At 42.9% G+C, this 13,693-nt stretch overlaps 1 protein-coding gene across 1 annotated transcript in view; it reads right to left on the reverse strand.

Moving 5' to 3' along the window:
- The window catches only part of LOC144684452 (transient receptor potential cation channel subfamily V member 1-like), a 50,632-nt gene that overhangs the window by 16,377 nt on the left and 20,562 nt on the right, over positions 1–13,693 (reverse strand). The window contains exons 9-11 of the mRNA XM_078548244.1: positions 11,231–11,326; positions 9,377–9,450; positions 6,502–6,667 (exon numbers count right to left, since the gene is read on the reverse strand). Coding sequence (XP_078404370.1) covers positions 6,502–6,667; positions 9,377–9,450; positions 11,231–11,326 — 336 coding nt within the window. The remainder of the gene's footprint in view (positions 1–6,501; positions 6,668–9,376; positions 9,451–11,230; positions 11,327–13,693) is intronic.

Genomic DNA, 13,693 nt, shown 5'->3' on the forward strand with positions numbered 1-13,693 from the left:
GAAAGGAATAAAAGGAGGCGGGTTGGCAGTATAGATTAAGGAGAACATTGCAGTGCTGGAGAACGAGGGTATCCCAGAGGGATCAAGGACAGAATCTATTTGGCTAGGGTATAATCACGTTGCTGGGCGTTGTCTATAGGCCATCCACCGGTGGGAAGAATGTAGAGGAACAAATTTGCAAAGAAATTACAACAAGGTGCAAAAATTATAAAGTACTTATAATAGGGGACTTTAATTATCCAAATATAGACTGGGATAGCATTAGTTTAAATGGCAGAGAGGGGCAAGAATTCTTAGAGTGGGTTCAGGAAAATTTTCTTTCGCAGTATGTTCCCTGTCCAACGAGGAAGGAGGGACTGCTAGACCTGGTTCTTGGAAATGAGGTTTACCAAGTAGATCAAGTATCATTGGGAGAACATTTAGGGGACAGTGATCATTGTATCATACATTTTAAGCTGACTATGGGAAAGGACAAAGAACAGTCCAGAGTAAGAAAATTTAACTGGGGAGAAGCCAACTTTCAATGGGGTAAGAATGGATCTGGGCCAAATAAATTGGACTCAAAGGTTGGCAGGAGAAATGGTAGCTGATCAACGGGCTACTTTCAAAGAAGAGAGAGTTTGGGCGCAGTCAAGGTATATTGCCTCGAAAGGGAAAAGGAGGGTAAACAAATCCAGAGCTTCCTGGATGACAAAGGAGATAGAAATTAAGATTAAGAAGAAGTGCGCTCATGACAGGTGTCAGGTAGAAAATATAATTAAAAACCCAAGCTGAATATAAAAGGTTCAGAGGAAATGCATGTAGTGTAATGGTCTGGCACATAAAGGATTAACATGGGATGAATACAGTACTGCCCAAACAGTGATGTAAGAGAACAATCCTATTGGATTGAGGGTGGATAAGTCTCCTGAACCAGATGAATTACATCCCAGAGTATAGAAGGAGGTGGCTATAGAGATAGTGGATACATTGGTGGTTATCTTTCAAAATGCTACAGATTTGGAAAGATTCCTGCAAATTGGAATATAGCAAATGTAACCTGGCTATTTAAGAAGGGAGGGAGAGAGAAAACGGAGAACAACAGACCTGTTCGTTTGACATCAGTAGTAGGGAAAATGTTAGAATCTATTAGAAAGGATGTGATGACAGGCCACTTAAAAAATAATGATATTATTGGGTAGAGTTAACACGGATTTATGAAAGGGAAATCATGTTTCACAAAACTGTTGGAGTTTTTTTTTGAGGATGTTACTTTTGGCATAATTAAGGCAGATCCAGTGGATGTGGTGTATTTGAACTTTCAGAAGGCTGGCAAGTCTAGAACCAGGGGTCACAGCCTTAGAAATAGGGACAGGACATTTAACTCTGTGATGAGGAGAAATTTTTTCACTCAGAGGGTGGTGAATCTTTGGAAGTTTCTAACACTGAGGACTTTGGAATCTCAATCACTGAACATGTTCAAGACATAAATCTATAGATTTCTGGATATGAGGATAGTGGGGAAAAATGGCGTAGAGGTTGATGAGCAGCCATGATTTATTTGAATGGAAGAGCAGGCTCGACAGGCAGAATGGCCTACTCCTGCTTCTAAGTTCCTAACATATGACCTGCATCTTGGGCTGAGTGTAGTGTTGGACAGAGCTGTGTATAGAAGCAAGCATGGAGACAGCTCCTAGCTTGGACCTTTACTGTACCTATGTATATAGGTTCTAGTAGTTAGTAAATACTTACTGCTGAACTATCTAAGACTATGAATACCTTAATAAGACCTACGCCCAACACCTTACAACATGGTGGCAGCGAATGGAACAATTCAAAACCTCGCAGAGACAGCAGGAGAAAATTAAAATCCTGGAAAGCTGAAGGGAAAATCAAAGGCGCATTCTGACCTGATGAAAAGCTCAAGAAGCGAAGGCACAGAAGGAATTGCCAAAGAAAAGCTCCAAATAAAAGGCTTGGAAGCTGAAAGCAGAAATGGAGTTTCTCACTGTAGCAGAAGATTCCATTCAACTCCGTGGAAGTCCAGCTTCAGTACTCAGAGTGCGCAGAGTCAGTGGGCCTAGCAGAGGTGAGTTTAATAAAAGTTTAAAATTCCTGGACAACAGAAGCCCTGAAAAAAGTTAAATACTACAGTGGTCAGAAATTGCCATTTAAATCGCTGTCTGGGAAACTTGACTCCCGAGTCGGCGGCTGAACATGTGTTGGCCAAGCTCACTCCGAATAAAGAAATGAATTAAAAATTAATCTCGGCTGAGTATGTAACTTAAAAAGCTCAGCAAAAACCGGGATTCGGCTCTTCCAACGCCCAAGAACACTGCGCTAAAGCAGGGAAGTCTCGAACCAGTCGATCCAGGCAGCCATTGTTGGAAAAATTAAACACTGAGATTGTGCACACCTTTACTGTGGGGGCCCACCAAAGCCGGCAAGTGCAGGAAAGCCCTCTGAAGACGCGTACGGCGGCGCCATCTTGGATTTTCAGAAACCTCTTAAAGCTGAAATTTAAAAAATTTTAACCATGGATCAGAAATCCACTCTTCAAGGCCAGTTTGGACTCATGCAAGGGCCAAGCCTGACACAAAATTGGATCTCCTGGAGAAGAAAATTTTTAAATAACCAGAGTACAGCAGGTCTAAGTAGGAACTCAGAAGAAGTCCCAATTAATATGTTTTTATTTTTGTTTGGTGAATTGATGAAGTAATCTTAATGAAATACATTGAAGCAGCCTCGGTCAGCTTCGATGAAATATTAAAAGCCTTTGACAAATACTTTAACCTTCAAGTTGTAGAGTGTACAGAGCTTAAAATGAGGGATAGAAAACCCCCAGTAAAGCTACAAAAGAGAAAAAACACTACCTAAGCAAACCACATGAGGGCACCAAAGAGGCAGGGAAACTTCCGGAAGTCTTAAAGATAAATCTTTTCGATAAAGCCGACATATTTCCCGAACTGCAACAGTAGGTGACGGTGCTGAGCCAGATGACTGTGGTCGAAGGGAAAGCTGTGGACCATTCCATGCTACGAATGGATAATGAAGCCATGTGCAACACCATTACAGAACAGAGAGAAGTTAAGACTTCACCAGAGGCAGACCTGGCTTACACTGAAACCAAAGTGAATGACAAGGACGAAGCACTGTGGCAGGTGGAGAAAGAAAAGGCAGAAGATAGATCAGAAGATGTTCGTATCAAGGCTGAACTGGAAAATTTGAAATGCAAGATTCAAGCTATGTACCTTTGGAAGCACATGATAACATAAAGTCTTCATTGAACCAAACTGTTCAAGGTCTGAATGAAGAAATTTCTCGGGTGACACAAAGGCACAAGGAGGCTTTGAAGGAAACAAAAAAGTTAAAGGTTGAGAAAGAATTGTTCTTGCATCAGAACAGTTGCTTGAAAGCAGAATTAACAACCAAAACTGATGAAATTCTTGAACTTTGATCCAATCGGAACAACACGAAGAATGAGATGCGCAATATGGAAGATCAAATCCAAGGAATATTCAAAGAAACAGATTGACTATCTAACGAATGATTTGAAAGGGTCTAAGTAGCAGTCAGTTACCATGCAAGAAACATTCCAAAAGGAATTGAATGGCCAGGTGAAGTTGTTAAAACTTAAGTAAGAGATCCGCAGATAACCCTGAAACAAAGACAACTGAACTTACCAGAGTAGTTGCAGAGCTGAATGAAAATACTCGTAAGCTCAAAAAACAACTGAAAAATAAGAGAGTAATCAAAGATCTGGGTATAATCGTGAAACAACAAGGAATGAAGGTTCCATTTTTGAAAGGTCAATCTCTACTTGCATCACATCAAGCCGCACGAAGAAAGGAAAAAAAAAACACAATTGTATAGACGAGCTGAGAGTTTGTTCTCCCCATAAAGAACAGGATAAGCCAATGGCCATCCATAACAAAAAATGGGGAATCGACAAAGAGCAATTCAATGTCAAGGAACAGAAAAAGATGAAGACACCCAGATGCCAGAACAGCCTCCAATTTAACAAAGTTTACCTGCAACGATAGAGCCTACCACTCCTCCGGCAATAGTGAGAACATGATATGGAAGGGTTATAAGACCTCCAGACCTGAACCTACAAACTCAGAGACTTGAGTGGGGGAGATGGGGTAGTAGTAGTGATGGAAATACATGGGGTAAACTGGGATAACATAAATATGTTGGATAAAGACTTGGCGGGGGAATGAAGGGTCTGGCAAATAAAGGGATAATGTGGGGCTCAGTACAACACCGCCCACACAGTAATTTAAAAGAACACAAGACCTGCACCTAGGGGTCAGTGTAGTGTTGGACAGAGCTGTGTGTAGAAGCAAGCATGGAGACAGCTCCGAGCTTGGACTTTACTGTACCTATGTATATAGTTACTAGTTAATAAATATTTACTGTTGAACTACCTAAGACTATGGATACCTTAATAAGACTTACCGAACTATGCCCAACACCTGACAACAATGTGAAGCAGCAAATAAGAGTAGCAAAGAGAGAGTATGAAAAGAGACTGACAGCTAACATAAAAGGGAATCCCAAAGTCTTATATAGGCATATAAATAGTGAAAGGGTGGTAAAAGGACAAGTAAGGCTGATCAGGGACCAAAAAGGGAATTTACACATGGGGCAGTGGACATAGCTGAGATACTAAATGAATACTTTGCATCTCTCGCTATGAAGGAAGAAGATGCTATCCAGGCCACAGTTAAAGATGAGATAACTCAGACACTAGATGGGTTTCAAATAGTAAAAGAGGAGGTATTGGCTAGGTTATCTGTACTTAAAGTTGATAAGGCACCAGGGCTGGATGAGATGCATCCAAGGATACCGAGGGAAGTGAGAGTGGCAATTGCAGAGGCACTGGCCATAATTTTTCATTCTTCCTTAGACTCAGCGGTGGTCCTGGAGGACTGGAGAATTGCAAATGTTACACCCTTGTTCAAAAAAGGCTGTAAAGATAAGCCCAGCAATTACAGGCCAGTCAGTTTAATGTCAGTGATGGGAAAACTTCTAGAAACAATAATTCAGGACAAATTGATAGTAACATGGACAAATGCAGGTTAATTAAGGAAAGCCAGCATCGATTTCTTAAGGGAAAATCATGTTTAACCAACTTGCTGGAGGTTTTTGCAGAGGTAACGGAGAAGGTTGATAAGGGCAATGCTGTTGATGTGGTGTACATGGACTTCCAAAAGGCGTTTGGTACAGTGCCACAACAGACTTGTGAGCAAAGTTATAGCTCATGGAATTAAAGGGACAGTAGCAACATGGATACAGAATTGGATGAGCAACAGGAAAACAGGGTAATGGCTAATGGATGTTTCTTGGGCTGGAGGAAGGTTTGTAGTGGAGTTCCCCATGGGTCAGTGTTGGGACCCTTGTTTCCCCTGACCTAGTGACCTAGACCTTGGTGTACAGGTCACAGTTTCAAAATCTGCGGATGATACAATACTCAGAAACATTGTGAATTGTGAGGAGGACAATATAGAATTTCAATGAGACATAGACAAGTTGGTGAAATGGGCGGACAGGTGGCAGATGAAGTTCAATGCAGAGAAATGTGAAGTGATTCATTTTGGCAAGAAGAACATGGAGGGACAATAAAGGGTACAACTCTAAAGGAGGTGCAGGAGTAGAGGGACCTTGGTGTATGTGTCACTAAATCATTGATGGTGGTGGCAGGATAGGTTGAGAGAGCAGTTAATAAAGTATACAGTATCATGGGCTTTATTAATAGGGTCATAGAGTGCAAGAGCAAGGAGGCTATGTTGAATTTGTATCAGCCACTAGTTTGGCCTCAGCTAAAGTATTGCACCCAGTTCTGGGTGCCGCACTTTAAGAAGGATGTGAAGGCATTGGAGAGGGTGCAAAAAAGATGCACAAGAATGATTCCAGGGATGAGGAACTTCAGTTATGAAGATAGATTGGAGAAGTTAGGGCTGCTTTCCTTGGAGAAAAGTAGACTAAGAGGAGATTTGATGGAGGCATTCAAAATTATGAGGGGTCTGGGCAGCGTAGATAGGGAGAAACTGTTCCCACTCACGAAAGAATTGAAAACGAAAGGGCACAGATTTAAAGTAATTAGTGAAAGAAGCACAAATGATATAAGGAGAAACTTTATTACACAGCAAGTGGTTGGTGTCTGGAATGCACTGCCTGAGACTGTGGTGGAGGCAGGTTCAATTGAAGAATTCAAAAGGGAATTAGACTGTTACCTGAAAAGGAAGAATGTGCAGGATTACGGGGAAAAGGCAGGGTATTGGTACGAGGTGAGTCGCTCATTTGGAGAGCTGGTGCAGACACGATGGGCCAAATGGCTTCCTTCTGTACCATAGCAATTCTGCGATTAAAATCTACCTCTTTGACCAAGCTTTTGGTCACCTGTCCTAAATCTCTTTACGTGGCTCAGTGTCAAGTCATAGTTTGATAATGCTCCTGTGAAGCATTATGTTAAAGGCATTCTATAAATGCAAGTCGTTGTTACAGAAATGTACGTACTCTCTGCATTAAGACACTATAGATGCCCATTCGTTGGTTGCCTCGTGTGTAATAGAGTAGATTGATCCAGCCTATTGCCAATCCAATCACCATAAGTCCCACGTATTCTTCCCGTCCAGTTACGTACAGCACAGAGGAGCCCAGCAGCAACAGGGCCTGGAGAAAGCTGCAAATAAAAACAGACAAATGCAGCTCTTTATGAAATTTTTTTTATCCTTTGTGGCCATCCCTATGTGCCTTTGAACTGAGTTTCTTGCTAGGTCAATTCAAAGGGCAGTTAAGAGTCAACCACATTGTTGTAAATCTAGAGTCACATATAGGCCAGACCGGGTAGGGACAGCAGATTAGTGAACCAGATGGGTTTTTACAATAATTGATGATAGCTTCATGGTCGCCATTATTGAGACTAGCTTTATATTTGAGATTTATTAATTGAATTTGTCGTGGTGGGATTTGAATCTGTGTCCACAGAGCATTAGCCCGGGCCTCTATATTACTAGTCCAGTGACATTACCACTAGGCCACCATCTCCCCTTAAAGTTTATGAGTGGATTTTTTATACTGTAATGATGCAGCTTCCCCTCAGACAGCAAGATGCAACGATCTCACCAAGAGAGTTGGCACCCATCAGCTGGGAGTGCTATTCGCCCTGCAGTGTCATCACAAAACAGGAGGCAGGGAATGGGCCATGGTTGTCCAAGTCCCAAGAAATGCCGGTGACACAGGATCCAGGGGCAGAAGAGGATAAGGTCAGTGGTTCTTCCAACCCCAGCAGGAAACTTCAAGCCTCCCTTACCTTTTGATTTCCTCCATTGCCACTTCCTCATTCTTGATTCCCATCGCATCCCTCCACACTGGGCCCTCCGCCTCCCAACTCCCGCCAATTTACCGTAATACTGAGGTTTGTTACTTTGGAATGCAGCTCAGATTCACAAGAATGGTACCAGGATTAAAAGGGTTAACTTACGAGGACCGGTTGTATTCCCTTGACTATAAAAGATTGAGGAGGGATCTAACTGAGATTTTGAAATGATTAAAGGATTTGATAGGGTCAATAGAGAGAAACTATTTCCTCTGGTGGGGGTGGCGGACTCCAGAACAAGGAGGAAGAACCTTAAAATTAGAGTCAGGATGTTCAGGGGTGCTGTCAGGAAGCACTTCTTCACAAAAAGGGGAGTGAAAATCTGGAACTCTCTCCCAGCTGTTGATGCTGGGAGTCAACTGAAAATTCCAAACAGATATCGATAGATTTTTATTGGGTAAAGGTATTAAGGGTTATGGAATCAAGGTGGGTTATGGAGTTAACGTACAGATCAACCACGATGTGATTGAATGGTGGAACAGGCTTTAGAGGTTGAATGACCTCCATCATTTATTTATTCATTAATGGGATTTGAATGTCATTGGCATGGCCAAATTTGTTGCCCATCCCTAGTTGACCTTGAGAAGGTGGTGATGAGCCGCCAGGATTTTGACCAAGCAACAATGGTGTTATGGTGATATATTGTCCAAGTGAGGACAGTATGTAACAGGCTGGAGAGGTGGAATGGCCTCCACTTGTTCCTATGTCCCTTTGTCTGCCCAACATCTTGCTTCCTTCCACCAGTGTCCATGTCATTCCTGTAGTCAGGTGTCCCATGAAATTGAGGATCAGGGATTAAGATGGCCTGGGTCTCAGTCTGTTGTCATTATGGGTGCTTTACCAACCCCCAATACCACCACTGCCTCATCATGCAGTAGCCCCCTCTTCCCTCCCACAGTTTAAAGTGGGCATTGTATTTCCACCATTCTGATTGGGTGTCAGGAAGATATAATAATTCTCATAATGTTACTGGAATTTATTGTAAAATAATGGTATCTGTGTCAGTATGTGTGTGTGCATGTGTGTGTATGAGAGAGACTTAATTGGATGAAAGGCAGCTGGTCTGAAGGTCTGAAGGCTTTGATGTAAACATGAGGGAAGTTTAGAATATAAGGTGTAAAAGGACATTTGCATTTTTAACTATACCAGGGGGAGTGAAATATGTCACCTAGCCAGGTGAAGTTTAGAAACAGTGTGTTTATTTTTCCTAAAGATTACTGGTAAAACTTAGTGCTATGAGAGATTTTTATTATCAGAAAGATAAAGTCCAAAGACATAGTGAAACAATGGGAATTTGCATTCAAAGGGGAAAATATTTATAAAGGAGCAACGGCTATTGTAAGGGTAGGCATTTTTAAGATCTAACAAGTGTGAAAAGCCTTCAGCATCTGTGCCTCAAGCTGCTGGTTTCAAAGAGCTGAAGTTAAGGAAACTCATTTTGAATTCGACTGGTTCAGGGCATTGTGTCTTACTTTGCCTGGGCCTTTTAAAATCTAAGTGTCCTACTGTTGCCTTAATGAAAGTGTAATTGGGAGTCAGATTAAGTAGGGGATGTAGAAGTTATTATAGTAGTAATTTGTAGGCATATGTATGTGCTTAAAAATCATTTTTCTTGTTAATAAATAGAACAAAGGAACAAAGAACAAAGAAAAGTACAGCACAGGAACAGATGTTTAATCTAGTTTTGTAAAAACCTATAAGACTTGGTGGTCTTATTACTACTGAATTCAAGGCATGGATCTCGAAATTTATTTTAAAAATTGCTAAACAAGCTGTGGCAGTTGTTTCAAGTTTCCTTTTGTGATTTGAACAACTCAGCATTTACCATCAGCTGTGCCATAACATTGGGCACGAGTAACGAGAGGCGACTGATGCCATTCCTGGGATTGTGAGGTCAATTTCTCAGACAGGTGTTGTGAGGTTTCTGACTGAATGCCACATTGGGAAGGAGAGAGACCGAGCACAGCAACAGCCACAATTCACAACTGGGAAATGAAGGTCTTGGGGACTTACAATAAAATGTCACAGTAACCATCAGTTGTGATTGATTTTGGAGTCCGCCGCCTTCGCAGAAAGACTTCGTCAATCTGTGGAGTGAATAAAACACTTATTAGTTTTAACAAGGAAGACTTGCATTTATATAATATCTTTCACCATCTCAGGATGTCCCAAAATATTGTACAGCCAATGAGCTTCTCAAGGGCAATTCAGGATGGGCAATAAAAATGCTGGCCCAGCCAGTGACACCCACACCCTGTGAAAGAATAAGGAAAAAATGCTCTTGAGAAGGTGGTGATGAGCTTCCTTCTTGAACCGCTGCAGTCCATGTGGTGTAGGTACACCCACAGTGCTGTTAGGGAGGGAGTTCCAGGTTTTTGACTCAACGACAGTGAACGAATGGCGATATAGTTAGTGTTGTTACATAGTTAGGTTTACATATTAACAGTAACCAGAACTTCACTGTGGCCACAATGAAAGTTGGGTTTCCACAATTTAATAAGTTAATTAACTCTAATTCCCATTTAATTCAGATCAATATAGGAACACAGGACTTAGGAGAAGGAATAGGCCATGTGGCCCATTGAACCTGCTCCTATTTAAATAAGATGATGGCTGATGTGATTGTGGCACAAACTCCACTTTCCTGTCTGCCCCCCCACCCCAACCTTTGACTCTCTTGTCTATCAAAAATCTATCTAACTCAGCTTTGAATTTCTTTGACTAAACACAATACAGAGCAGGTAAAGTGATCAAAATAGCAAATTACAATAATTATCAAATTACAAAAAACAAGCAAGTCATGCCATTGGTCTTATTGTTCTTCGATCAGGTATTTCTTTTCTAGTAGATGGAGTTAAGATACAGAACAGTCGTGATCTAATTGAATGGCAGAGCAGGGTTAAGGGGCTGAATGGCCTCACCCTCTTCATAAGTACTTCTGGGCTCAGTGATTCTCCTCTGTTACTGAGCCAGGAAAGATAAAAATATAAACAGTTGCTTGGTAGTACAGAATTTGAGTATTGCTGAAAAGAAAGACATGCTGTCAAAGCTTTTGGTCTTGCACTCATCAGGACAGGTGTAAGAATACCAAATCTCAAAGGCAGCTGCAACAGGAGTGGTATTCTCCACTAACAGGGTGCTGGCATCAAACCAAAATGATGTGTGCCTACCACACAAATGAGTAATGTGGTATGTGAATTTCAGTGCCAGTGTGATGCTAGATATGTAGCCATGTGTCCCAGTGACTGGTGGATCCTATTAAACAGCACTTCCCTTTGGCTGTTCGCAACAAGCAAAGTACTCAATACTCAACCAGGCCGTGCTAGCAAAACCCAGGACAATGTGTCCAACATTAGATGTGATTCCAAAATTAGACAACATTTACTAAACAATCCTGATTTTGCTAAGAATTACACTAACAACCAATTTAAGATTATCCGTTAGGCTCGCAGTGTGACTCACTTAAGCAAGCTAGATACTACATATATTCACACACAGGGCCAAGTCATTGGCAAACAGAAAGAACATGCCCATGTATTCCACATCTTTCAACTAAACAAAAGCTTGAGGACAGCCATTCCCTGGTTCATTCCCCAGGGCAATGCCTCGGCCAGAGTCTTGTCTAGTCTAGTTTGAATTTTAAGAAAAGCTGGGCAGTTAACTATTCCCTGGAACATTCTCCATGGCTACGCTTCTACCAGTCAGAGCTCACCCGTCAACCAGTCAGCACCCTCTTCTTATGTGTTGTTCCCCTTTGAGATTTGGAATTCTTGCAAATCTGTCCTGATGAGTGCAAGATGAAAAGTTTTGACAGCTTGCTTCTTTTTATCAACAATAGAAATATAAGTGAACTTGCACAAGACTCACCCCTTGAAAGAAAAGGTATAGCGCTCCGAGGGTCGTAATGACTTGTCCAGTAACCCGCAAGTAGCTTTCCATTTTGGCCTCAATTTTGAAAGGGGGCTGTGTTGAGAATAAAGTGAAACAAGGTTTTACTGGAGAGAAACTGCGTAGTTCAGACGCGATGGTTCACCTCATGTTTGATGCTATCTTGATGCAGAAAACAAATCTACATTTACAAAGAAAACCAAACCGAATTGCAATAAAGTACAGCAAACTCAAACTGTGAAGAGACAAACTGCTAGTAAGCAATTGGGAGATGAAAAGGCTCCAGTTGACTAATGCTTTGTCACTTCCCTCAGAAACATTTCAAAGCACCTCGCACACAATGGGTGAGATAGAAATATAGAAACCAAGCTCAGCCTCGGACAGCCCGCTTCTACCACCTACCCAAACTCCACAAACAGGACTGTCCCGGCAGACCGATTGTGTCAGCCTGTTCTTGCCCCACGGAACTCATTTCTTGCTATCTTGACTCCATTCTCTCTCCCCTTGTCCAGTCTCTTCCCACCTACATCCGCGATTCCTCTGACACCCTACATCATATCAACAATTTCCAGTTCCCTGGCCCCAACCACCTCCTCTTCACCATGGACGTCCAATCCCTCTACACCTCCATCCCCCACGGGGATGGTCTGAGGGCTCTCCGCTTCTTCCTCGAACAGAGGCCCGAACAATCCCCATCCACCACTACTCTCCTCCGTCTGGCTGAACTTGTTCTCTCACTGAGCAATTTCTCCTTAAACTCCTCTCACTTCCTCAAAATAAAAGGTGTGGCTATGGGTACCCGCATGGGCCCCAGTTATGCCTGTCTCTATGGGGTATGTGGAACATTCCTTGTTCCAGTCCTACTCCGGCCCCCTCCCACAACTCTTTCTCCGGTACATCGATGGCTGCTTTGGTGCTGCTTCATGCTCTCGTCTGGACCTGAAAAAATTTATTAATTTTGCTTCCAATTTCCACCCCCTCCATCATTTTCACATGGTTCATCTCTGACACTTCCCTTTCCTTCCTTGACCTCTCTGTCTCAATTTCTGGTAATAGACTGTCCACCAATATTCATTACAAGCCTACCGGCTCCCACAGCTACCTTGACTACAGCTCCTCACACCCCGCTTCCTGTAAGGACTGTATCCCATTCTCTCAGTTCCTTCGCCTCCGTCGCATCTGTTCTGATGATGCCAATGTCAAAAGCAGTTCCTCTGACATGTCTTCCTTCTTCCTTAACCGAGGTTTTCCACCCATGGTGGTTGACAGGGCCCTCAACCGTGTCCGGCCCATCTCCCGCGCATCCGCCTTCACACCTTCCTCTCCCTCCCAGAACCATGATAGGGTTCCCCTTGTCCTCACTTATCACCCCACCAGCCTCCACATTCAAAGGATCATCTTCCGCCATTTCCACAAACTCCAGCATGATGCCACCACCAAACACATCTTCCCTTCACCCCCCCGGCGGCATTCCACAGGGATCGTTCCCTCCAGGACACCTTGGTCCACTCCTCCATCACCCCCTACACCTCAACCCCCTCCCACGGCACCTTCCCATGCAACCACAGAAGGTGCAACACCTGCCCCTTTACTTCCCCCCTCCTCACCATCCAAGGGCCTAAACGCTCCATCAAGTGAAGCAGCATTTCACTTGCACTTCCCTCAATTTAGTCTACTGCATTTGCTGCTCCCAATGCAGTTTCCTCTACATTGGAGAGACCAAACGCAGACTGGGTGACCGCTTTGCGGAACACCTTCAGCCTGTCCGCAAGCATGACCCAGCTGTCGATTGCCATTTCAACACACCACCCTGCTCTCATGCCCACATGTCCGTCCTTGGCCTGCTGCAATGTTCCAGTGAAGCTCAACGCAAACTGGAGGAACAGCACCTCATCTTCCGACTTGGCACTTTACAGCCTTCCGGACTGAATATTGAGTTCAACAATTTTAGATCATGAACTCTCTCCTCCATCCCCATCTCCTTTCCGATCCCCCCTTTTTCCAATAATTTATATATATTTTTCTTTTCCCACCTATTTCCATTATTTTTAAATGTATTTCCATCCATTATTTTAGCCTATTTCGATCCCTTTCCCCACCCCACCCCCACTAGGGCTATCTGTACCTTGCTCATCCTGCTTTCTACCCTTAATGTCACTATTAGCACTTATCTTAGCTAATATCACCACCGTCAACACCTCTTTGTTCCTTTTGTCTATGACATCTTTTGGTTATCTCCACCTATCACTGGCCCTCTATCCAGCTCTATCTGTCCCACCCCCTCTTAAACCAGCTTATATTTCACCTCTTTTCTATTTTTCCTTAGTTCTGATGAAGTCATTCGGACTCGAAACGTTAACTGTATTCCTCTCCGCAGATGCTGTCAGACCTGCTGAGTTTTTCCAGGTATTTTGTTTTTGTTATAGAAACCATGCATCTGCT

This window comes from Cetorhinus maximus, chromosome 9 (assembly GCF_964194155.1).
Source record: "Cetorhinus maximus chromosome 9, sCetMax3.hap1.1, whole genome shotgun sequence".
NCBI classification, from domain to species: domain Eukaryota; kingdom Metazoa; phylum Chordata; class Chondrichthyes; order Lamniformes; family Cetorhinidae; genus Cetorhinus; species Cetorhinus maximus.